This window comes from Nyctereutes procyonoides, unplaced genomic scaffold (assembly GCF_905146905.1).
Source record: "Nyctereutes procyonoides isolate TBG_1078 unplaced genomic scaffold, NYPRO_anot_genome, whole genome shotgun sequence".
NCBI classification, from domain to species: Eukaryota; Metazoa; Chordata; class Mammalia; order Carnivora; family Canidae; genus Nyctereutes; species Nyctereutes procyonoides.
In genome coordinates, this window is record NW_026575135.1 from 5,212,099 (window position 1) to 5,238,525 (window position 26,427).

At 45.8% G+C, this 26,427-nt stretch overlaps 1 protein-coding gene across 7 annotated transcripts in view; it reads left to right on the forward strand.

Moving 5' to 3' along the window:
- Positions 1-26,427, forward strand: part of TNC (tenascin C) — a 91,928-nt gene that overhangs the window by 18,115 nt on the left and 47,386 nt on the right. For all 7 annotated transcript variants that reach the window (XM_055301432.1, XM_055301435.1, XM_055301436.1 and 4 more), the window contains exons 2-10: positions 9,774-10,365; positions 12,954-14,363; positions 15,578-15,841; positions 16,858-16,973; positions 17,696-17,852; positions 21,287-21,556; positions 22,321-22,506; positions 22,757-22,846; positions 24,355-24,618. In XM_055301432.1, the coding sequence (XP_055157407.1) occupies positions 9,909-10,365; positions 12,954-14,363; positions 15,578-15,841; positions 16,858-16,973; positions 17,696-17,852; positions 21,287-21,556; positions 22,321-22,506; positions 22,757-22,846; positions 24,355-24,618 (3,214 nt within the window). In that variant the 5' untranslated portion in view covers positions 9,774-9,908. The remainder of the gene's footprint in view (positions 1-9,773; positions 10,366-12,953; positions 14,364-15,577; positions 15,842-16,857; positions 16,974-17,695; positions 17,853-21,286; positions 21,557-22,320; positions 22,507-22,756; positions 22,847-24,354; positions 24,619-26,427) is intronic.

Consider the following 26,427-nt stretch of genomic DNA (forward strand, 5'->3'; position numbering starts at 1 on the left):
GAGCCAAACGTTTCCCGTCAGGAGCAATGTCTTAAAAGACTAAACCACAAGCAGCCTCTTCTGGAGAAATCTCTGGCAGAGCATCATGGACAACCATCCCAGTAGCAGCACTGCCTCTTGGCCAGGGTACTGACCTCCCAGAAAAGAGCTCCACCCTAGGCTCACAGATTTGCTTTTCTTGCTACTGAATGAGAATACACCAGGAGGAAAACCAGGGCCATAGCCTCAGCCTCCTCACTTCCCTATGAATTTCATAGTATCCCCGTCACTTAACAAACTGAAGCACTAACAACGATACATTTCCAAGGAAAAAGCACCAGTGGACAAGAGGGGATGCTCCCATATTCCCTTATGAATCTCTCATCCGTCAGAGACTAGCCTTCTGCTCACTGCCCTCTCTAAACGAAGGACACAAACCATCACACAATAACGAGACACACAGATTACTGAGGTCTCTCCCCTCAGTTAGGCACTGTCCTAAATATTCTCATAATAATGAAATGACATAATTATCACTTAATCTCATTTTCTCCCGCTTGCATTGGAAAGCACTTTATTGCCGGGTTGCTATTAGTGTCACTGTTTTGCAAACAAGAAAGTTGAGGCCCAGAGAGGCAATGCTACATATCCAAGGTCATAGATACTAGATGGAACCATATGAAGTTGCCTTCTATCTAACGATTTTCGACCTACAAAAATGGCAGTTCCGTAGGGGTCCAACTGACAGCAAGCGGCAGAACCAGGGTTCAATATAGTATTTGACTGATTCTAGAACAGATCTTTTCAAACACTGTGCAGATTCTCCCTGGATAATTGTCCTAATTTTAGCGTTTGTCATTCTTCCCTGTAATGATCTGTTGACATGTCTGTTTCCTTTACTGGACCATGAACTCAATGAGAGCAAGAATTATCCATCACGGGTCTCTGAGATACCTTAATGTCCCTTGGGCTATCTTAGCCTTCATTCAATTCATCTCTGTTGAATGCAAGAATGAGTAATTTTTCAAATGAATTAATTCTCAGGCCTCTGGGATGATGGCTGGCCCCAGTAGCATCCGAATTGGGCACCAATGAAGCCACCGTGCTACATGAATGGATAAATGCTTTTCAATGCCAGGATTCAAACACCTAGGGCTTAGAGGTGCTTTGGTTTGGCAGTCAGAGTTCTCTTAATTCTTTTAAGACAGGTTGTGCTGGCCTCACTCAACTGTAAGGATCAGATGTCCTCGGAAAAAATCCACACTTAAGGCTGTTTCCTGGCTCCTCTCTCTTCCTGACACATTCCAAGAAGGAATTTATGGATGTTGGGAAGGACAAGGGGTGAAGAATTTCTAGAACCTTTAAGAACGCCCATGTAAGCACCTCCGTGCTTAAATGACTGTGTGCGATAAAATTCTCTTGCCTGTAAGCAAGAAGAAAAATTTGGTGTGAGCTGCCTCTTGTGTTGCCAAAATACAGTGGAAAGAGATTCATCGGCATTTCTAAACAGTAGGAATCCTCCTCGCTGCCCCCAACCTAGGATATTTCATGTGCGTGCCTCAGTCAACAAGATAGATATATTCTGGGAGCCACTAAAAATGAAGTCATAAGTAACTAATTCTGAAATATGATTCTAACCAGTTGGAAATTTTATCTTTATCTAAAAATGAAACTGTTTATTCTCCAGCTGTGACCAGGAAAAAATTCAAAGATTGTTGATTCCTTCATCCAGCAAAGGTCTTTGTCCTATGGGGAAGTGCTTAAAAATAACCGATAGTTTATGTCATGCTGCTTCCAAAAGGTTAGCTACCAAACAGCATTTCTTGGGGTTGGGGTCAGGGCATATCTGATAAACAGACAAGAGACACCTTAAAGTATGAAATTATTAACCAGAAAGTCCTTAGGATATGGCTGCCATGATCCTGACCCTGCTTCCCTCACCTGTTAAACAAAGGGTTGCCTCAGAGTAATGTTCTGAATAAAAATCTATAATGCCAAGGCCTGGAAAATGAAGGTCTGGAAAATGATCCTACATTGGCAACATCTACTTCCAAAGAAGATGAACCAAGAACTAATTTTTATCTAGCAACAGTAATGAAGTCCTAACAGTTTAAGGCCCTCCCCAACTTTAAAAAAAAAAAAAGGCTTCAGGACCATTTTTTTCATCTTTTGAAACTTGGAAGGGGGACCCATAAATATGCCAGGTATTTGGAGACCAGGGACTAAAGACAAAATCCCATGTTCTATGTAGGCCTCCCCGCAGAGGACACTGAGCAGTTAGACACCTATCCTTAGAGAGCTACAACCATTGCTTACTGGGCTCGGTACCAGCCGTTCTCGTTGGTCTTTCATGTATTCCTTTTCCTCACTATGGCTCTACCAACTCTGTGCTCACTCCTTTCTGCTCCCCTGCATGTCTTGGACACCGCAGTAGGCCTCTTCAGTATTCCACCCACATCACCCTACCTGTGCCTCTAGCAGATAGCCACAAAGGGGAGCATTTGTCATCTTCTTTATTCTTATCAGTCATGCATTCCAAGTCCCTTGCTTCTCTCTGGTCCCTTTCTAGGCTTCCACAGGCTTTGAAGGCGGCCCACCCACTGCCATCGTATCCCTCTGCTTTTCAAAACTACCATCCATCTTTCAGGTCCATCTCAAATGGCACCTCTTTCAAAGTGTTTTTCTTAAGCCCGCCAAAAAAATGCAGCCTCCCTCCACTTTATAGACTGAGACTCCCTCCACGTGCATAGACTGAGGTTGGCCAATCTCTCTTGTTATCTATTATATTATTATTATTGTTGTTGTTGTTGATGTATCTCACTGGTTCTCCCATCTCTTGTAGATGCAAAGTTTTCTTTCTGATCCATTCTCTATTTGACCAGTGTTATTATAGCTTCTATTATTAGCCACCATATATAAAGCACCTACTGTATGCCAGACACTATGCTAGTAGCTTAACATATATCTCACTTCATTCCATTCTCCCAAAGCACCATGACATAGACATATGTATAGCCATGTAGGGAATCACATGGTAAGTGAGACTTAGGGGGTAGTGAATGGCCGTGAGAAGCCCCTACTAAGTGGAAGAGCTGGTTTCTAACTTAGATCAGTTTCTCTCTGAAGACCAGGCTCTTTCTCCCACACCCAGCTGCTTCATCAACCATAGAATGGTTTATATTGCTGAAGTAAATGGACTGAGTCCTCTCAAAAACGCTGGAGCAGAGTAGTATAGGGTCAACAGAAAGAGAACAATAACTTATCTTTGACGAGTTCTACTAGCTTGCAAGAGAAGGGTGGAGCAAAGCAGGACAAGATGTTAAGCATGGCCAGAGTGGTCCCTGGAGTAGTTTATCTTTGGTTTGATTTAAGAAGAAGAAACTCACAGAGAACTTGAGGCTCTCAAGTATGCAGATAGAGAAGAAGAAAGAAAGAAGAAAGAAAAAGAAAGAAGAAAGAAAGAAAGAGAAAGAGAAGAGAAGAGAAGAGAAGAGAAGAGAAGAGAAGAGAAGAGAAAGAGAAGAAAGAGAAAAAGAGAAAGAGAAAGAGAAAGAAAATTTCCTATCCCAAGGGTAGGGTGGAGGATAGAGGGATAGAGGAGAAAGATACTGGTCTGGAGCAAGGTGCATGTCTCTTCATATTTGAAGAGGACACTAGCCAGAAAGACCATTTCTCACTTGTATCTGGATATGTTTGAATATGTAAGGTCCAAAAACGTGATGGAAATTACACTGCACATGCCTATTTGCTTAGTTTAGCTGAGTTACCACACAGACGCCATCTTCTCAGGCTAGTCTCCTGGCACCTGTGCCTGAGGTACTCACCCATTTTCATTAGACAGGACACTTAGCAACATCATACAGATTCTCTGAGCTTCAGCTTCCTTGTCTGTACCACGGGTTTAATATCACCAAGCAGTGAAAATTAACAAGACAGGAAACTACAAATGTTGGAGAGGATGTGGCGAAAGGGGAACCCTCCTGCACTGTTGGTGGGAATGTGAACTGGTGCAGCCACTCTGGAAAACTGTGTGGAGGTTCCTCAAAGAGTTAAAAATAGAGCTGCCCTACGACCCAGCAATTGCACTTTTGGGGATTTACCCCAAAGATACAGATGCAGTGAAAAGCCGGGACACCTGCACCCCGATGTTTCTAGCAGCCATGTCCACAATAGCCAAACTGTGGAAGGAGCCTCGGTGCCCATCGAGAGATGATGGATAAAGAAGATGTGGTTTATGTATACAATGGAATATTCCTCAGCCATTAGAAACGACAAATACCCACCATTTGCTTCAACGTGGATGGAACTGGAGGGTATTATGCTGAGTGAAGTAAGTCAATCGGAGAAGGACAAACAGTGTATGTTCTCATTCATTTGGGGAATATAAAAATTAGTGAAAGGGAATAAAGGGAAAGGAGAGAAAATGGGTGAAAATATCAGTGAGGGTGACAAAACATGAGAGACTCCTAACTCTGGGAAACGAACAAGGGGTAGTGGAAAGGGAGGAGGGTGGGGGGTTGGGGTGACTGGGTAATGGGCACTGAGGCGGACACTCGATGGGATGAGCACTGGGTGTTATGCTATAGGTTGGCACATTGAACTCCAATAAAAAAAATTTTAAAAAATCACCAAGCAGCCCTCTAAACCAATCCTGCTCAATAGAGTTTCCTGCGACAATGGAAGTGTTCTTTATCCACTGATGTTATAGTCCCTGGCCACATGCCACTATAAAACATGTGGATGATGAGTATTACCACGGAGAATGGAAATTTTAATTATGTTTCATTTTAATTCATTTTAATTTTAGCAACCACCTGTGACTAGTGGCTGCCATATTGGACACAGCAACTCTAGACCAATTAATTCCACGTTTCCACGTTTTCTACCTCTTCTTGAACCTTCTATCTCGTGGGGAAATGCTTATGGTATTTTTTCTCTCTCCCGAATAATTTTTGTTTTGAGAAATTAATAGGGAGGGAGGGATCTAAAGGGTCTCACAAAAATAAAGCACAGCAGTTCGTTTGGACCTGAAAATTGCTTTTGATAAAGATACAAAGCAAAGTCTGGTCTGTGCATGTACTTTTCTGCACTCAGAATATATGCTTAGACAGGATGAAGAGCAGGGCAACATGCAAAGTTTGGAAATAGCCCATTTGTCCCAAATGTGTAACCCCAACAATCTACGTATTGAGCCAATACGAAGGCTGTGTCTCTTCCTGCTGTTCTCCTTTGCAAACACTAATGCTCACTAGATCCTTTAATCTTGCTGTAAAATGTAGGTAGACCTGGATCTACATGTGCATCTGTATCTTCCAGAGCCTATTTGTCTGGGAACTCTGAAAGAGAAATCTCTACTTCGCAGCAGAACTCTTATCCTTGCTTTAAAAACAGATCTGCATACGCCAAGGTAGATTTCAAGAGTTGGAAGAAAGAAAATTCCAGGCAAAATATTCACTGAAGATCATACTTTTCACCACAAAAGCTTCTCTTTGATGAGCTCTTGTTGCTGACAAAGGATGTCATGCACTTTTCACAACAAATCTCTCCTGAGAATCCCTGTATCACATTCAAATGATGATGTGTCTCTGGTTTAGGATACTAGATAATATTTTACCCAAGAAAGAGAAAGTTGAACAGTGACTGGAACCCAAGATAGTTTGTCTACGGAAGTTGTGTTTTTCCACACTAGTCTACATTCCAGTGCCTTGGACCATGCTATAGTCTCTCAAAGAAGCCCTTTCTGCTGGAGAGTTCCAAGTAGAAAAATATTTCTCCGGTTGTGCTGAAATTTGCCTTCTTGTAACCAACCCCCCTCCCTACCCCCAACATCAACACGCATCAGTGCTTGTTCTGTCCTTTGAGAGGACAAGGGACCAGCCAGTTCTGGCTTCCCTAGGATATTTACATGGCCATCCTGTCCCTCTCAACCCTGGCTTTTGCAACTACAGGATAAACACACACGGTCCACACTCATTCCTCCTACAAGATATTTTCCAGACCTTCTATCACCTGATCACTTCCTATAAAGATAAGAATCTGTTTGTGCTTTTTTAAGGAGTCTTTATAGAGTAAGACTTTCATTCTGAAATTTTAAAAGCCCTACCACCAGAACATGACCCTTCACATCTGACCTAAAGATCGCAAACTACAATCTAAAGTAATTACCCCTAGTTCTATCCTCAAAGGAGACATTAAACAGCCAGTTGTCTGTGTGAGAATATTTTACATTTTTAAAGGTTATTATTTGCTCATTATCTTTTTCCTCTCTGGCATAAATATTTCCAGCTCTAGAAAATTTATCTTTATAAAGTTTACCTCCTCCCCCATCAGCAATTTCTACAGTGCCTCTTTCATCTAGATCCAGGTTGCTACAGAGCTTAGGACAGGACTCAATGTGGAGGTCAAGCTCAAGCTTAAGCAGAGAGAAACTATTGACCTGGGCTCATGCTTCATTTTGTTCCCAGTTGTGCAACACAATAGCAGCTACTCTCTAATGAGTGCCTACTATGGGCCCTACCCCATGCTGGGGGCTTTCTGTACTGATTTCTAATCCATAATTCCCCTTGGAAAGGCTTCAACTCACATTTACAAATAAGGTCATGGTTAGAGAGGATAAGTAGCTTGTCAAAGTCACAGAGCTAGTGAGTGGCATTGAACCCAGGTGTGTGTAGCTCCAAAGCCTGGGCACTTTCCTCTGTGCTGAAGATGTAATGGGTCTTTTCCAAAGGGCAAAAAATATCCACCTGCCCTCAGACCACCCTGAGCCAATGGGAAATACACAACCCACAAGAAACACATTTCCTTCCTCCAAACAATGCAGCGTTTGGCTGTGCCAGGGCACGTCTCTTAAGTATGCAGTGAAAAATCCTCACTCAACCCATACTCTGGTCATTATTACCCTAGACTCATTGCCTCAGAGTCTCAACCAGCAACTCTAATGGCCTTTTAGATGGAAATTTAAGTCATTTAGCAACACACAAAAAAGTGTTGGATAGAAGTCCAAAAGCATTTCAGGCTTGGCCTGTGGCCCTTCCTCATAAAAAAAAAAAAAAAAAGGAAAAAGAAAAAGAAAAAGCTAAGAATTGATGGGAAGAGGGTAGAAGGAAGGACTTTGTGGAAGGCAAAGAGAGTTAAAGTGATTGCAATAGAGTGTGCAATTAATGAATATTTGTCCAGTAAACAAATAAGATGGGCTATGCTGTTTTAAAAGAAAAGAACTTGCCAAGTTTCTCTTCATAATAATTTTTATTCAATGGGCTGGCCTACATCACAGATCCAAACATTCTTATTTAGGAAACTAATTTGAATAAGAAAGCATACTCAAAAGAAGTGTTTGTTTCCTTTTCTTGCTGCTGTTGTTTTGGGGTTTTGTTTGTTTTTGCCTAACCAGGGAGTGGATGCCCTAAGTAGATGTTACATGGATAGCGGTAAAAATATCAAGTATGAATATAATTAGGATGTGATGATGATGTGTGGATAGGAAGTTCTTGATTAAATGCATAGCCGGTGCATTCTAAGTCCCCAGATCCCTGCTCAGTCCTACAGAAATGCTTCTCGGTTCTGTTTTCCCTGCTATAATCCCTCTCCAGAGTTCACAAAGACGTTCTGTTGTTGTGCAGGAGGCAATCACGTGGATCATGTTGATGCATTCTATCATTGGAATAAGATCTTTCTGGAAAAAAAGAAAAAGTTAAAGAACCTCTATAGGATACACATTCCAAACACTGCATCTAACTGACATATGTAGCTAACTCTGAATGAGCAAGTGTAAAAATAATAGCATGGGCATAGAAAAATGCCAATTTGGGAAATGATTGATTAAAAACTGAATATCGGGGGATCCCTGGGTGGCTAAGCAGTTCAGCGCCTGCCTTTGGCCCAGGGCGTGATCCTGGAGTCTTGGGATCGAATCCCACATCAGGCTCCCGGTGCATGGAGCCTGCTTTTGCCTGTGTCTCTGCCTCTCTCTCTCTCTCTCTCTCTCTCTGTGTGTGTCTCTCATGAATAAATAAATAAAATCTTTTAAAAAAAAGAGGAGTATGAATGATTTCATTTCCTGTATATATCATTCTCACATGCATCCAGAGCATCTTCACGTCAATATTATAACCACCTAAGGTTTATCCATGTCTTCCTATCTACCCAATAATTTCTCAACCACTTTTGACAACAGCCCTTTCCTCTGCTACCCTGATTGTCCATACTAATAAATAGTCATAAAACAGATGAATAAGGCAATTTAGTGAAGTCAGTACTGCCTCACAGTAGCATAATCTCCTCCGTACTTTGTTGGCTTTTAACCTTTCACTCTTTGAGGCTCAGTTTAAATTCTGTCCTTCCTGACCACCATTATTTTGACAATTATTTTCATTTTTATCCCAAATTCCATAACCAGCTGTACTCTATACCACAAAATCAGCAATTTGCATTCCATCCTGCTTAGTTCCTTAAGTACTGAATGTGTGATTCCATTTTATTTATAATTCTATTGTGAAGGCCTCTGAGGGTAGGCACTTGGTCTTATGCTTATTTCAACCCCCACGGAGCTCTGATTATTGCAGAAAAATCAGTGTATTAGTCTGTTTGGGCTATTATAACAAACATACCACAGACTCTTATTTTGGCTTGAACAACAACAATTTATTTTTGGATGTTCTACAGGTTAGAAGTCCCAAATCAAGTGCTGGGAAATTCAGTTCTGGTGAGGCCTCTCTTCTTAGCTTGCAGATGGCTGCCCTCTTACTGTGTCCTCACATGACCTTTCCTTCATGCACAAGCAGAGAGAGAGAGAGAGAGAGAGAGGGAGATTTCTGTCATGCGGTGACTCTTCCCCTCCTAACAAGGACACTGGCACTAACAGATTAAGGACCCACCCTTATGACCTCACTTAAACTTAAATACCTCTCTACAGGCCTTATCACCAGATATAGTCACATGAGAGGTTAGGGCTTCAATATATGAATGTGGGGGGAGGAGAGGACAGGATTTAGTCCATAACACGCAGTGAGAATTGTAGAAGTACTTGGAGATCAGAGAACACACCAGAGAGGCTCATGGACATTCTTTCTGAGCCATCTCCTACCCTCCATCATAGTTGGGACTACTGGTTTAGAAACCTTCTATTAGATTTTCCAAAAAAAAAAAAAAAAAAACCTGACTTTTTAAGGTTTTAGAAATAAAGCAGGGAGAAGGGAAACCGAGGCTCAAAGAGGTAGAGTACTAGTCCAACGGCCACCTAACAGTTAAGGAGCTGGGCTGGAATTAAAGTTCGCCGTGCCTTCTAAGCATGTTCATCATTTGAGGCTCTGCCTCCCAGTGCAGAGAGAGGAACCACCTGAACATCTATTGTGCCTACAGCCTCATATCACTACAGTGACTCACTCAGTGGGCTCACCAAGTAAATACTGAAGGGATTCATAAATACAGGAAAGATTTCTACTTAGTCTTTACTTCTATCATTTTAACCCCAACATTAGTCATTCGTCGTACGGAAAGAGAAATAGGAGAAAGAAAAGCTATATGTCTTAGCCCTCGAGCTGAGATCCAAATCCAGGTCTGGTCTGTACTATTCTGAAGTCTTGCCCCTTTCTCTATTCCCTGCTGTCTCCGTGTACTTCTGGAAAGTGAAAAGTGAACGAAATCATCCCTTGGAGATGGTGATATTCTTTTAGAGACCAGTTTGCATCAACACCCCAGGGACGGAACATCAGAATTCCCTGGGAATTACGATACTCAGTAGATTCCATGAGCATTAGATACTAACAAGTGTGTTGTTTTCCCTCACCTTCTTGTAGAGGGGAGTTCTTCAAGAAGAGCAGGAACAAGCTGATCTGGATTCTACTCTGTGCTTCCACGTCCCCACATCTGCCTGAGACTGAGACACCCCAGGATCAAGAACGCAGAAACCCCCAGCCAAATCCACCTCCACCATGGGGGCCGCGACTCGGCTGTTGGCGGGCATCCTCCTAGCTCTGCTCACCCTCACAACCGAAGGTGGGGTCCTCAAGAAAGTCATCCGGCACAAGCGAGAGAGTGGAGTGAATGTCACTCTGCCCGAGGAACACCAGCCAGTGGTGTTTAACCACGTCTACAACATCAAGCTGCCCATAGGTTCCCAGTGCTCGGTGGACCTGGAGTCGGCCAGTGGGGAGAAAGAGCTGGCCCCACCTTCAGGGCCCAGCGAGAGCTTCCAGGAGCACACGGTCGACGGGGAAAACCAAATTGTCTTCACACACCGCATCAACATCCCCCGCCGGGCCTGTGGTTGCGCGGCAGCTCCTGATGTCAAGGAGCTTCTGAGCAGATTGGAGGAGCTGGAGAATCTTGTGTCTTCCCTGCGGGAGCAGTGCACCACGGGAGCTGGCTGCTGTCTCCAGCCTGCCGAAGGTACAGCCAGCCCCTCCCTGCCCAGATGGGAGAAGTGATGAGCATGGCCAGATCCGTCACTTTGATTCCAAAGCACCTTCCCTGGGGACTGGCCTCACAAAGTGTTCATTGAGAAGAGATTTTATGGTCAAATAAATGTGGAGAATGTAACCATCTCCACTCTGCTCTTGGAGAACCTTAATGACAAACGCTTCTCAGAGGAGTTTCTAGGCCCCTGAGAAGTCTTGCTCGGAAAAAAACTTGTTTCACTTTAATGACTGGTTTCTAACACCTATTTGACCATGAGATCTACACATTCTCTATCCCAAAACCTATGGGCACATTATGAAATTCCTGACCCCAGATCACTCTCTGAAAAGTGCTCATCTATGGCCCTATCACTTCATTGTCCCAGCAGGAAAACTAAGACCCAGAGGAGGGTAGGATGCCTCATGGTCCTGCCACAAGTGGCCGAGTTAGGACTTGAACCACAATCTCCCACACCCTGGTGTTCGCACAAAGACACAGCGCTGCCTGTGGTCGTACAAAGTCGGGAAACTGGAAAAAATGTTCCAGTTTAAAGGCACCAACAACCACGATCACAATATGCATTGAGCCCTCTTTGTGCATCAGGTGCTGTCATTCTTTACCTCATTGAACCCTTCCAACAACCCTTTGCGATAAGGTTTAATACTCCCATTCTACAGATCTAACAGCTGAGACTCAAAGAAGTTAACCAACTGGCACATCATGACAACCAGGGTAATGAGAGAGAGGAACTCTGAATGCACCGGAGCTCACGCACCGCACCCCCCTCCCCCACCGTAATAAATAGCCTGTATCCACTGGGTCCTTTTTTCAGAGATTTTGCCACTTTAGAATTATCTTCATCTTCACTGCCTAGAGTTAGGGCTATGGGAGTTTTGTCAGCTTCAAATCAGAGCTGAACATCTTTATTTCTGCCACCCTGAAAAAATGACCAGAAAGCACTTTGATAAGTTCCTTCAACAGCAGACCTAGTCCCCGTAAGTGGAGGGAACTATATAGGACATGCTCTAAGTTTCCAGGGGAGGGGGGAAAAAGTTTCTTTAGGCACAAATTACTTTATCCTCCACTTTCATCATCTGCCTGGCAAAATGCAGATGAAGTTACACAATACGATGAACGCTAAAGAATGGGTTGAAGTCATCGTTTAGTGCGGTGCTGCCCAATAGGAATATAACGTGAGCCGGATATGTATTCCTGACTTTCCCAGTAGTCACATTAAAGAAATTAAAAAAGGAACAGGTGAAAATAGTTTTTAATCAGCTATTTTATTTAACTGAGTGTAACCAAATTATCCAATTTTCCGGCCTGGAATCAACACAAAAATTGTTAATGGCCATTTTGCATTCCTTTCTTTAAACTAAGTCTTTGAAATGCCGTATGTTTTACCATGTGTAGCAAATCTCAGTTCAGACTAGCCACGATCCAGTTGTTTCCTACTAGCCTCATGTGTCCAGTGGCTACCCTACATGAAAACGTATGTTTAGATTCTCACCTTTCAAACTATTTGTTCTAATGGCCTTCTTCCCTGCTGTGAGGAAGGAGAAAAAACGTATTAATGCGACTGTATTTGGGTGCAGAGAAAATGGAGTGAGCTTTGTTTCCTCTCCTTGGCTCCATGGAGACTACACCAGTCACTCCTGCAAGCTGAGCCAAGACGTTTTGTAGACTTCAAAGAGCTGGAGTCATGTCAACCCTGACCATGTCTTTCTCAGATTAACCCACCACTGCAGCCTTCGGGATGAGGAGGAAAAAAGATAGATAGATGCACATGAGTGCTATGGGGGCACTCATAGTGCCCTAGTGACAGAATGAGAAAGCCATTCCTGAGCTGCCTCATTTCAGTTACGGAAAATTAGAAAGTTTGGTCACGTCATAAACCCACACACTGACTTGAGTCAGCCTCCCCCCCCCCAAAAAAAAAATCCAACTCTGCAAGAGAAAATCACAATGAGAACAACAGTAGGTCTGTGGTGTCCTCGCTTAACCCTGATACACCGCAGGGAACTAGTCTATTGGTCCCACTTGACCGATGAAGAAGCTGATCTCCAGAGCATCTAACTCCCTTTCCAAATGCAGCACAGCTCCTGAGCCAGATCAGAATTGAGCTCAGATCAACAAATATTTCTTGTGTGAAACAATTGTTCTCTTAATGTGTCTGACCTTGGCTAGGTGCAGGAGAAATCACATAGCCCAGCATAACACATTCCACGAGGCAATGATTTGTGATCCCTGGGGTCATGGGAATACTTGAAAATTTGATAAAAACTATGGATCCCCTCCAGGGTTGGGGGTAGGGGGGTGCAGACACACACACACACACACACAGAGCTACACACATAAGTACACAATCTTTGCATGAGTGTGCAGGTGAAGAATCCGTATCTCCACTAGTCAGATGTCTGTTCCCACCCATTCCGCGCACAAGGCAACCAGTTTTCGAGCCAGATAGAAACCTGAGGGTGCCACCGCCTTCTGGCTGAATTTGAATCTGGGTCTGGCAGGCAGTGCCAGGGAAAGCCGCAGCTTCTGCTCAGCTGCCCGCCTCTGCTCTGTCGTTGCAGGCCGCCTGGACACCAGGCCCTTGTGCAGCGGCCGCGGGAACTTCAGCACGGAAGGCTGTGGCTGTGTGTGTGAGCCGGGCTGGAAAGGCCCCAACTGCTCGGAGCCCGAATGTCCCGGCAACTGTCACCTGCGAGGCCAGTGCCTGGACGGCCAGTGCGTCTGCGACGAGGGTTTCACGGGGGAGGACTGCAGCCAGCTGGCCTGTCCCAGCGACTGCAACGACCAGGGCAAGTGCGTGAGCGGGGTCTGCGTGTGTTTCGAAGGGTACACGGGCGCCGACTGCGGCGACGAGGTGTGCCCGGTGCCCTGCAACGAGGAGCACGGCAGGTGCGTGGAGGGCCGCTGCGTGTGCCAGGACGGCTTCGCGGGCGAGGACTGCAGCGAGCCCCTGTGCCTCAACAGCTGCCACAACCGCGGGCGGTGCGTGGAGAACGAGTGCGTGTGCGACGAGGGCTTCACGGGCGAGGACTGCAGCGAGCTCATCTGCCCCAACGACTGCTTCGACCGCGGCCGCTGCGTCAACGGCACCTGCTACTGCGAGCAGGGCTTCTCGGGCGAGGACTGCGGCCAGCTCAGCTGCCCCAACGCCTGCACGGGCCACGGCCGCTGCGAGCAGGGCCAGTGCGTGTGCGAGCCGGGCTTCGCCGGGCCCGACTGCAGCGACAGGAGCTGCCCCAACGACTGCCACCACCGCGGCCGCTGCGTGCACGGCAGGTGCGAGTGCGATGCCGGCTTCGGCGGGCCCGACTGCGGCCAGCTCCAGTGTCCCAGGGGCTGCAGCGGCCACGGCCACTGTGTCAACGGGCAGTGCGTGTGCGACGAGGGCCACACTGGGGAGGACTGCGGCCAGCTGCGGTGCCCCAACGACTGTCACAGCCGCGGCCGCTGCGTGCAGGGCCAGTGCGTGTGCGAGCCGGGCTTCCAGGGCTACGACTGCAGCGACATGAGCTGCCCCAACGACTGCCACCAGCACGGCCGCTGCGTGAACGGCATGTGTGTCTGCGACGACGGCTACACCGGGGAGGACTGCCGCGACCTGCGGTGCCCCAGGGACTGTAGCGACCGGGGCCGCTGCGTGGCCGGGCGGTGCGAGTGTGAGCACGGCTTCACGGGCCCCGACTGCGCCGACCTCGCGTGCCCCTCGGACTGCCACGGCCAGGGCCGCTGTGTGAACGGGCAGTGCGTGTGCCACGAGGGCTTCACGGGCGCCGCGTGCCAGGAGCGGAGGTGCCCCGGCGACTGTCAGGGCCGGGGCCGCTGCGAGGACGGTCGGTGCACCTGCCAGGAGGGCTTCACGGGCCCGGACTGCGGGCAGCGCTCGTGCCCCAACAGCTGCAGCGGCTGGGGGCAGTGCGTGGAGGGCCGCTGCGTGTGCAGCGAGGGCCACGCCGGGGAGGACTGCTCCCAGGGTGAGTTGCTGCAGGAGCCCGTCCCGGGGCGGCCTGCACAGCCGCAGTGCATGACGCACGCACGGGCCACCTGTCGCTGGGCCACACACCGGAGGGCTCAGAGGCTCAGGGCAGTCGTGGAACTGTCCCAAGGCCACCCCTAGCTCATGCACCTCGGAGCTGCTGTCTGAGTCTACCCCCCTGGTTTACACCAAGTGTAACCCCCGGGGCCCTGTGGTGAGGGAGATGAAAGGAAAACAGCCGTTTTGCTAGACATGAGCCTTCTGTCCTTCTCCCCACTGACACTGAACCCCAAAGAACCTGAATCCCTCTGTCTGAATGGAAGCAGAAATTCAGCACAATTTGAACAGTGAGATTACGTAAAACCGTTTTAAATGCACACCCAGCTAGAGAATAAAGGCCAGTGAATCACTTAGGAGGCAGGGAGGTCATGACTAACTCTTAACTCAGTTTTTCATGACTATATTTGACCCCAGGGATTACGGGCTCCTGAAAGGAGCGCTATCCAGACAGCCCAAGGCGCAGTATACAGTAAGCGCTCACTAGACCCGGTTTGAGTGAAAATACAGCAAAGAATGACACTGCGGGCGTTCGATGAGAGTCTTGTTTGTGGTCCTCTCACCCACCCACACCACACCTGCTGTAATAGAGAATTTCCGCCCTGACTAAAGTGTGGTTGAAATGAATAAATAAATGTGGCTAATGTGCCCAAGGCAGGGAAGCCTAGCTGGGAGGAGCGCCAGGCTAGCGGGGAGGAGGCGTGAGTCCCAAAGTTGATGAGATGAGCAAAGTTAGGCAAGTCCCTCGGCCTCGCTCACATCTAGGAAATGAAAGAATTGGACCAAATCAGCCCCAGGTCCCCTTCCAGCACATGAGGGGTGACCTTGAGTTCAGAGCAGGGAGCTGCACTCAGGCGGCCTGAAGCTGAGCTGAGGTCCAGAGAGTAGAAAACTCAGAGGGGCCAGGTCACAAGGAAAGCTGAAGGCCGCACTGCGGACTCAGGGCTTGAGCCCGAAGGCCACCAAAGGTTTTCAGGTCGGGTCACAGCAGGAGGTCCTTGGTGAGTTTTTCATTTTAGGGAATGGGAGCTGGATTGCAGGGCTCTGTGATAGACAGTGGAAGGGACAAGTGAAGGGAAACAAACCGACAGCGAATTTTATAGGGGACCCGACTGACCCCGCCTGACCCCAGCCGTCCTTTCGTATTCCTGCCAGTGTCCCCTCCGAAAGACCTCATCGTGACAGAGGTGACGGAAGAGACCGTAAACCTGGCCTGGGACAACGAGATGCGGGTCACGGAGTACCTCGTCACCTACACACCCACCCACGAGGACGGCCTGGAGATGCAGTTCCGCGTGCCCGGGGACCAGACATCCACCACCATCCGGGAGCTGGAGCCCGGCGTGGAGTACTTCATCCGCGTGTTTGCCATCCTGGAAAACAAGAAGAGCATTCCCGTCAGCGCCCGAGTGGCCACTTGTGAGTGCGCAGAAGGCTCCCCCAGCCTCCACAGCCTCTATTGCCCTTGGTTTGCCCAGGACAGGACCCGCCCCCATGACTTACTGCTTCACCTTTGCCCCCATAGCTGCCCGGCTGTCCTTCCATCCTTGCACCGATGAGGACCCTGGCATCCAGTCCAGCCCATTGAAACCTCCTTTAATGCAACCCCTCATCTACTACTTCATTCAACTCACAATAACCCTGTGAGATCGGGACAATTATTAACCCATTTTACAGATGAGAAAGCTGAGGCTGAAAGGTCAGCATCGCATCCCAAAATCAGACTGTTAGTAAGTGCTGGAAGTGGGATTTCATCCCTGGCGGTCTGGTTGCAGGTTTATGCTCTTAACCACTCTACCACGACCTATGTGCTCATTGTTCACATATCAAAAATAAATAAATAAATAAATAAAAAATAAAACAAAGAGTAGAAACATTAGGGTTCCAGTTACTCCTTTAAGAATCCAACTTCAGTACAATTAGCCTCATACCTAAAGAGCAAGGTGTGGCTAGAAACTGGTCCTTATTTTCGCTTAGTAAATATACCACGGGCCGCCACATATCGAACGTATGCCGTGGGCCAGGAACCATGCCCAGCGGTCTACAGGCAGCACATCTCTGAGTCTTCTCTACATTCCCTTACGTACCTCTTCCTCCTGAGCAAAGAAGCCGAGGCTTGGGGCGCTTCGTGCAACTTGTCCCTGCACACAAAACTTGCAGTGGCGGAGCTTAGATTCGAGCCCAAGTCTGGCTGATTCCAAACCCTGTGTTCACATGGCTTAACCCTGTGAAACTGCCAGTATTTACCCATATGGTGGGTCCTAATGCTAATTTTCATACTGCCTGGCGGTAAACAGCATCCCGGATGTGGTCAGAAGTAGAATCCGGCTCTGACAGGGCTGGGGCACCCACCAGTGGGGCTTGGGGGAATCATCACTCTGTCACCACCACCACCCCAAATATGCAGCCATCCTTCCCTCTGTTCTTCCTGACAGACTTGCCGGCACCTGAAGGCTTAAAGTTCAAGTCCATCAAGGAGACGTCTGTGGAAGTGGAGTGGGATCCTCTGGACATTGCTTTTGAAACCTGGGAGATCATCTTCAGGAATATGGTAAGGAGCACAGGGGAGCAGGCATATTTGGCCTCGAGGATCTGAAAGACGGTCCCAGGGCTCTACAGACTCATATTGGCTTTATTTCCCTAGCTTCTGGGGGAGGACAGGGCTGTGGTTAGCCCCCGCATGTTTTCTCCTATATCTAAGGGGTTTCAAGAAGTCGGTAAGCATAGCCCTGAGGGCTGTGAACTCAAGTAGATGTTAAGCCATCTCTGGGTCCCCTCTGCTCCTCATATTCTGGCAAATTTCTACTCAGAGGCAAAGAAGAGGAAAAATGACCTCTGTCTCCAGATGCCCCAGGCATATCTGAGGTTGAGCATCCTTTCTGTCTGGGCCTTAAAGCACAGAAGAGGCGGGGAATCAGGTTCCTGAGACTGAGCCCGGCCACTAACTCACTGGGTGCCTATGGGACAACCAGCCAACTTCTCTGATGCTTGCTTCTCGGTCTGTCATAGGAAGGATGGAATCTGTGGCTCTAGAGCTACTTTGGCTCTCACATTCTGTCCCTTGGCTGAAATGTCACAGGAGTGAGTAGAGAGGTTAGCAAGAGGGAGACGTCAACTCGAGAAGTGTCCTTATCATCCGTGTGTCCCCAGTACCTGCCATGCTGACCGGCAGCCCAGTGAGAGTTTAGCGAAGAAGTGGATGTGGAAGGAATGAGTCACAGAGAAGAGGTTGGCACCTCCTTTAGGTCTTACCAAGGTCCTCCTGTCTTCCAGAATAAAGAAGATGAGGGAGAGATCACCAAAAGCCTGAGGAGGCCAGAGACTACATACCGGCAGACTGGCCTGGCGCCCGGGCAAGACTATGAGATCTCTCTGCACATCGTGAAGAATAATACCCGGGGCCCAGGCCTGAAGAGGGTGACCACCACCCGTGAGTACCACCTTTAGTAGCGTAGACACTGTGACATAGCTGACTGTCCCCCATAGTGCCTCCGCTCGATAGCATTTCCTCTTACATAGCTTCTGCATCAACCAGATTTTGCTACGTAAAAAAAAAAAAAAAAAAAAAACAAGCTTGAAACAATGATTCTGCACATTGGTGATTTGGGGTTGGGCTCTGCTGGGCAACTCTGTTTGAGACCATGTTTTGCATGCTCGCTTATGCATCTGTGGGGGCTGGGGGCTGGTCGGCCCTGGGTGGCCTCAACCAGGATGTGCCTTTCTGCTCTCTCAGCCTCCAGCCTGCTAACCTGGGCCTGCTCACGTGCACTGTATCACTCTGTCAAAGCAAATCTCAAGGCCAGTCCAGACTTAAGGGGTGGGGAAACAGACCCATCCCTTGATGAAAGGAGCCTCAAAGCGATTTCAAAGGGGCACAGGTACAGGAAGATAGATAAGAGAGACCACTGTAAATAACCCACCACATCATCTAATACTCCAGTCCTGTGAAGGAGGTAGGACACATATTACAGCTGCTACTTTTCAAGAGTAGAAACTGAGGCTTTGGGAACCTAAATCACTCTAACAAAGACCACATGGTTAACAATGGGCCACCACGAGGCCACAATTGTCAGTGAGGATCTAGTTTTATGACTTTCACCTCAGTTACCACTGGCATTGACTAGGAGCTGGTCTATGAAGAGTGTCCATCCCGTATCTCCAGTAGGAACATAAGTGTCACTCAATAATAAAGATGTCAGAACTTCTTGGAGGTAGATCAGAATTCGGCACTACTAGATCCCTTGGTGGGGGGGCGGGGGGGGAAGAAAGTCTGAATTTGGAATCATTCTACCAAGAAGCAAAATCATGAACATCAATAAATAAATAAATTTATTTTGCACTGCATTTTGGGAAAACCTCTTTATCTCCTTCAGGATAGCGTATGTGCCAACTGTATAAGGAATTGATTCTTTTTGGCAAGAGTTGTTGGAAAAATTAAATCTGTTGACTAATGACAAGAAAGAACATCTTGCATTTAAATATTTGCACATTTTGCCTAGCTCAGAGCCAACTCCTAGATTGTCTCCTCTATAAGCAAGTGTTTTCCATCATTCTGACACCATCCCTCTGTGGTAGGTAGAGAGCGGTATCAACAGGAAAAAAATCATTAGATCACCAGAAAGGCATAGAAAAGACCCAGTAAATGCTTACCTGCTGTAGAGAAGGCACACCGAAACTACACACACACACACACACATACACACACACACACCAAAAACAAACAAACAAACCACCATTTCTTTTATCTACCTCTTTCTTTTTAATCTAACTCTGGGGATTAGCTGCTTTATTCTTCTTTCAGGACAAACATTCCAACACCTGAAGTTCCATAATCACATAAATATCAACATTGAGAGGCAGACATTTATGTGTTCATTTTGCTGATAGCTGAACTTTATCCAGGTTTAAAGGTTAGCCTTAAAGTTTGGGTAACAAAGCATTTTTGGCTCCTTCTCTCTTCTTATCTGTATAAGACTGTATCATAACCGTTTCTGGCACCTGGATGCTTTTGAGAGTCCTTTAAAGGAGCAAGAGCATGGGCTGTGGACCCAAACAGACCTGAGTGTGAATTCCAGCTTCATTGCTCACCATCACCTTGTGCAATTCTTTTTCTTTAATCCCATGACCTACCATCAGGAAAATGGGTTGATAGTGTCCTTGCGGGGTCATCATGAGAGTTAAGACATACATGACAAAGCATTGTGCTTGGCATGTAGTCAGCACACAGCAGTGCTAGTCTCCTCTTATTCAAGGGTCTCAAGGGTCGCTGGGGGGGTGAGGGGGAACATCAGTGAGCATGACTCAATCCCAACTTCTTACAAAACAGCTGCTAAGGCTAGTAGCAGGCATGGTTTGGGTGCTTGCTAGCATCTGTAAGAACACAGGACAGGCAGGTTCACTGTTGAATTGTAGTTTTGTTTTCATTGTGTATCTTGTGGGCTCATTGTCCGTAAGCTGAGACTGATGCGCTAACACTTAGAAGTCAAAAAATAGACTCTGCAGGTTTCTTATAATCAAATATGTCTTATCCCTCCTTCTCATTCTCCATATAACACTGAAGTTCCTTTCATCTGATATCATCTCCTCAACCAATGCTGAAAACACAAACTTAGCTATTTTTAAATTGAAGAAATAAAGGAACATTGACTAACTGCCTAAATATCTTAATTTTAGGCATTTACCAAATGCTGGGTCTGTTTTAATGTTTGCATTAAAATTGTTTATATACTTAGAAAAAAAGAATTAAGACATAAATGACAAAGTCTGACACTCTGCTGGGAATTAAAAGGGGTCAAAGACCCACTCTCTAAATAAATGAATTTAGATCCCTATCTAAATTGAATAATACAGCTTGAATAAACTATAGAGAAATATGTTACAAAAGAGTGAAAAGAAGTGCATGAGGATTCTCTTATTTTTAATTGTGCTAAGACTATTTAGAATGAGATTTACTCTCTTCATGACTGTTGTCAGCTGCAGACACTGTGTTGTCCAGCACATCTCTAGAACTTACCGTACATAACTGAAACTTTATACTTCTTGGAGGAGGGTGTATGTGCTCCTCTGATTACAACAAGGGTCAAAGAGGACATGTAAGTGGGGTTTTGAGGGATGAATGAGAGATTTTTAGAGGGAGCAGGATCAATCTCAGGACGAAGACAGAAAGAAACAGCAAGTGCAGAGGCCAAGAGGCGAGAAATAGCATGGCATGCCTGCCATCACAACACAACGGAACACACACAATACAACACGACAACATGAGGGCAGGAGGGGCGGGAGGAGGGCTGAGATGGAGGCACAAAGATAGCGAGACTTGGGACAGTGGTGACTTTCTGCCTGAATTCTTTCCTCATAAGTAACTTTCCACACCTGGCCAAGGCAGGGGTGGCCTCAATTTTGGGCTCCATAATTCTGATGGAGAAGTTACCAACCATCCAGGGAGTTTTGCCTAATTAAAAAGTCAGAGAGACTAAATCAATGTTTTGTTTTGTTTGTTTTGTTTTAAATGAAAAAGGCCCTTAGCATGTTTCTTCAACTCATGAGAACCGTAGTGATAATAATAACAGGGCAAGGTGCATTTATCATGTAACTGCCATGCTCCAGGCTCTGTGCTAGGTGCTTTGCAAGCATTATCTCCTTTAATGTTCAGTAAAACAACAAACCCTGCAAGGTGGTTGTCATCATCTTTCTCTATAGCTTGTCAAATGGGAAATCAAGACTCAGAAAGACAAAATAAGGTCAGTTGGTCAGTATACACTGAACTCTCCAGAAATGGAGCTGGACGGTTGGTTGCAAGTCCCTCTCAGCTCAGCCCCTGATGCTGGCCCCAATCTCTGAAACTTCTCTGTTATCTGCTTGTCACAGGCTTGGATGCCCCCAGCCAAATCGAGGTGAAAGATGTCACGGACACCACTGCTCTGATCACTTGGTTCAAGCCCCTGGCTGAGATTGATGGCATTGAACTCTCCTACGGAATCAAAGATGTGCCTGGTGACCGTACCACCATCGATCTCACACATGATGAGAACCAGTACTCCATCGGGAGCCTGAAGCCAGACACCGAGTATGAGGTGTCTCTCATCTCCCGTAGGGGTGACATGTCCAGCAACCCGGCCAAAGAGACCTTCACAACAGGTAACAGGCCTTCCCCTGTCAACAGCCAGGAAAGAAAGGATTGTGTCTTCCAGGCTCCTTTGTCAGTAGGAAAATAGAAAGGGAGATTTCATTCCTTTAAATGTTTATTTTAAAATACTGTAGGAGTTAGACTTTGAAGGAAAAAAACTATATCCACATAACCTTCTAAAAAAAAAAAACAGCAGACATAGAAGATGCTGGTCTCACAATCTAAGACCAAAAAAGGGCTGATTAAAATAAAATTCAAATAAATATTTTCATAATGAAGTATAGTTTAATAAAGCATAGTGACAAAATGCCCTTAACCTCTTAACCTGTGGCATTCCTTTAAAAGTCCCAGAGCGTCCATCACTAATTCAATTAATATATTTTGGAACTCAGTAAGCACCATATGAGTTATTAGAAATACAGTGATGGGCACAATAGACCAGTTCTTAACATTCACAGATCTTATTTATTTGTAAGTTTCTATATAGTTTTTTTTAAGCATAAAATCTGAGGAGCTTGTGAATGATTAGAGTATCACATACATCAATAATAGGGAAAGGTAAAAAAATAAAATGAAATAAAATAAAATAATGGGGAAAGGTGCCAATATGTAGTATTTATTTAGATCTGTGCATCAAGTATTTGTGTGGGTGGGGACGATTTTGTCGTTTTGCTCCAATGGCAGGTGCCTTTCATGTCTCAGTTTGAATTGTCAGACTCCCAGTCTCCTGGGCACCTGTGTTTTCAATATAAATGTCCCTTCCTCTTCCAAATAGGCCTGGATGCTCCTAGAAATCTCCGTCGTGTCTCCCAGACAGACAACAGCATCACCCTGGAATGGAGGAATGGCAAGGCAGCTGTTGACAGTTACAGAATTAAGTATGCTCCCATCTCTGGAGGTGACCATGCCGAGGTCGAAGTCCCAAGGAGCCCACAGGCCACCACCAAAACCACACTCACAGGTGAGCTTCACCTCCCAAACCCAGCCGACTCGTCAGGAGGCATGTCCTTGTTTTGCAGCCCTTCACATAGAGAAAATAGTGCAATTCCCAGCAATCCCTCCCACTTAGACTTCAGGGAGACAGTTTGTAGAACATACCAGACAATGAGAAATCATAGCTTCCAGCAACAGGCAGCTCAGAGCTATTTTGATGATCCTTTGAAAGTCTTTCCAGTTTGGGGCTGACTATCCACCTGCATGGTCTCTCTTAGGTCTGAGGCCAGGAACTGAATATGGGATTGGAGTGTCTGCTGTGAAGGCAGACAAGGAGAGCGATCCAGCCACCATCAACGCGGCCACAGGTGAGACACCCCTGGGTCCCCGTCACCTCTGGGCTGGTGCTGGCAAATGTGCTGGGGCCTGGGAGGCAGAAAACGTACTTTGAAAGGAACAGTACATGCTCAGAGGAGAAAGGGACCCCTAGCATCATTTAGCCCAGATGTCTAATTCAAAGGTAACATAAGCACGCTGCATCTAAATGATACTGAAGGGGAATGAGATTTTTTTTTTTTAGGAGAAATTGGAACCAGATTTTATAAGAAACCTTTTAAGCTAGTAATCAGTTCCATTTTTTAATAAACCATGAAAAAAATCAAAACATATCTGGGAGGTTTTCTCTTAGAAAACACCTGACTTTTATAGTATAACCTTGTCCTACAGATGATAAGTAGCAGGAACATAGTTTCAGACTATGGATAAGAGTCCACAGTCTTTACCCATTTTCATCCTGAAAATGCTCTTTTTCATTTGCTCTTACCCATTACATCCTGAAGCTCCAGCCTCTGGATGAGGGTGGTGAGGAGCTGTATGATTTGAAGCCACTGATTCTTTCTTCAAGGTTTGCTTTGTTGTTGTTTTTCCACCTGGAAATTTTGTTAAAGAAAAGAAAACTCTTCCCTTACTTCTCCACCAGTCTCCTCCTTACTTCCCCTAGGGACTGTGAAGAAAGAGGTCCAGTGTGCAAAGAGGATGTAGCTCATGCCTCACGGGGCTTCCTCATTATGCAGGACCCAATGCTGAGCACTTGCGCACCTATTCTTTTTCATCTTTTTATTTTGAAGTAATTGTCAAGTCACATGCTGTTGTGAGAAATAATACAGAGAGATCCCCCTAAACCCTTTGCCCAGTTTCCTCCAAAGGTCAACAGCTGTGTAACCATAGAACAGTAGCACAACCAGGAAACTGACACTGATACCATCTATCAACTTTATACACATTTCACTAGTTTTACATGCGTTCATTTTTGTATGTGTATGTATTTAGTTCTATGTGGTTCTATCATAAGCAGCCATCAATACAGTTAAGACACAGAATAGTTCCATCACTAGGGTCACTTTTGTCCCCTTTTTCATAGCCATGGGCACCTCCCTCCTGCCCCCTCTCTGGGCAATCCCTAATCTTTTCTTCATCTCTGTCATGTTGTTATTTCAAGAATGCTACATAGAAGGAATCATACATACAGTATGCAGCCTGCAGAGACTGGCTTTTTAACTCCACATAATTCTCTCAAGGTCCATTCAAATTGTTTCTTGTGTCAATAGTCAGTTCCTTCTTTTAGATGCTTTCAATCGAGTAGTATTCCATGGTATGCATATCCCTCCATATTCTTTTTAATCTTCCAAAATTCCAACAAGGCACTGTACAACAGCACCCTAGAGAGGGGAAAACAGACTCAGACGGAAAGCCACCTGCAGCCACATAGCCTCTGGATGGCAGAGCTGGAATGCGAGCTCCCAGCTCCCTTTCAGCCCCAGAAGCAGCCCTGCCTTCCAGCCTGAGAGGCATGTTAATCTCCCTGCTTTCCTCCCAGACCTGGACGCACCCAAGGACCTTCGGGTGTCTGAAACTACTGAGACCCACCTGACCCTACACTGGAGGAAGCCTTCAGCCAAGTTTGACCATTATCGCCTCAACTACAGCCTGCCCTCAGGCCAGCCAGTGGAGGTGAAGCTCCCGAGAGATACCACCTCCTATGACCTGAGAGGCCTGGAACCTGGGAAGGGATATTCCATCCTCCTGACAGCAGAGAAGGGCAGGCACAAGAGCAAGCCTGCACGGCTAAATGCATCCACAGGTGAGGTCAGCCTCTGAGCTCCCTCCAGACCCTCTGTGGGGTCTAAGGTTCGCACACCCATAAGTCGGGCCATCTTCATAAGGGAAAGTCACGGGGGGAGAACGAACAACTTTCTCTAATTATGCATCTTCTACGGAGCACTTTGAAGGAGATATTCACTTACCATTTCCTCTCTCAGCTGATTCAGCAGTCTTCTTGCTGGGAAATCACTAGCATTTTTAAGATATTTCTTCCCAAGAGAACTGAAAGCATCAGGGTTTGTGTTTGTCTTTGGTGGTGGTTGTTGTTGTTGTTGCTGTTCTAGTTCTTCTTCTTCTTTTAAATTAATTAATTTTGTGCATTTTACAGAGTCTTTTACATTGTTTCTTATTTTTTGGCCCCCTTCATGTGACTAACAATTAATTTACTTTTCACTTTTTATTTTTTTTTCAAGATGACCAAGATTTTGGTAAGGATGTTTTGATTATTTCCTGCTAAATGTTTTTTTTTAAGTTGACTTCTTATTTATTTATTTATTTATTTATTTGTTTATTTATTTATTTATTTATGATTAGTAATCTCTACACCCAACTTTGGGGCTCAAACTCATGACCCCAAGATCAAGAGTCGTGTACTCCACTGACTGAGCCAGCCAGGCACCCCTCCCGCTAACTGTTTTTATTTCAGGTCTTTTGCTTCCCTCTAAGGTTACCTGAGAAGTTGCATATGATCCTTTGAGGCTTGCACAGCACCATCCTCATTTTCTTTCCTCTTAGTCTTAAAGAAGCAAACTTGATTTTTCCATGACAGCTAAATCCTGATTACCAGTGTTCCTTCTTCCTGATTATCCTATTCCTTGTACCTTGTATCCTATTCCTTGAACTGCTGCCACAGTTCCTCAGTAGCCAAGTTGAAAAAATAATCAGGAAAAAAAATTCCATTCTTCCTATATGAAAAAATATCTGCACATATAATTGTGGCCCCAAACTATTCAAGAAGTATAGGTGGAAAATGTTAATTCTTCAGGGCTTGGCAAGTAATAGTCTTTCATTCCAATTTAATTAGTCTTTATTGAGGACCCACTGAATACATTTTAGTGTGCTGATATTTGAGGGGGAAGTGGGTCACGTACTCGGCATTGTTATTTTTACTCATGTGTTCCCTGTCCATGGGGAAGACTGGATAGTCGGAATGTCAGACAGAACAATGTCAAGGAAAGGGGGTGAATGGGAGAATCAGGGGCAGCCAGAGAAAGGGTCATGGCAGAGATGTTAGTCTTACACAATCTCAATAAGCAGGGAAGAGGTCATAATAATGGGCAAATTTGTAAATGCCTTGAAGAGTCTTTGTCATTTATGGGTAACTTCACCTGCAAAAAAAAACAGAGAACTCAAAAAATCTCACTTAAACAAAATGGAAGTTGATTTCTTTTCCTAAGGTAAATCTGAGACTAGGTGGTTCAGGTCTGGCATAGCAGTTCCAAGTTATCAGGGACTTAGGCTACCTCTCTTTTTCTGTTCCACCATTCTTAGTGCTTGGTCCATTCCCAAGGTCACTTTCATGTCACAATATGGCTGCTGCAGTACAGCCTTCATGTCTCTGAATGAAGCAGCCAGAAGGAGGAAGAACCAAAACCAAGAAGGAGTACCTCCTAGATGAGTCTTTCTGGAAACCTCATCATTGACTTCTGCTCATATTCATGGGCCACTCCAAGCTATAAGCAAGTTTAGGGAAAGTGGTCTGGTTCAGCTTGTTCCTGCCCACATAAAATTGTTGTTTATAGGGGAGAGAGAAGGGATATTTGGTAGACAAAGAGTAACTTCTTTAGAA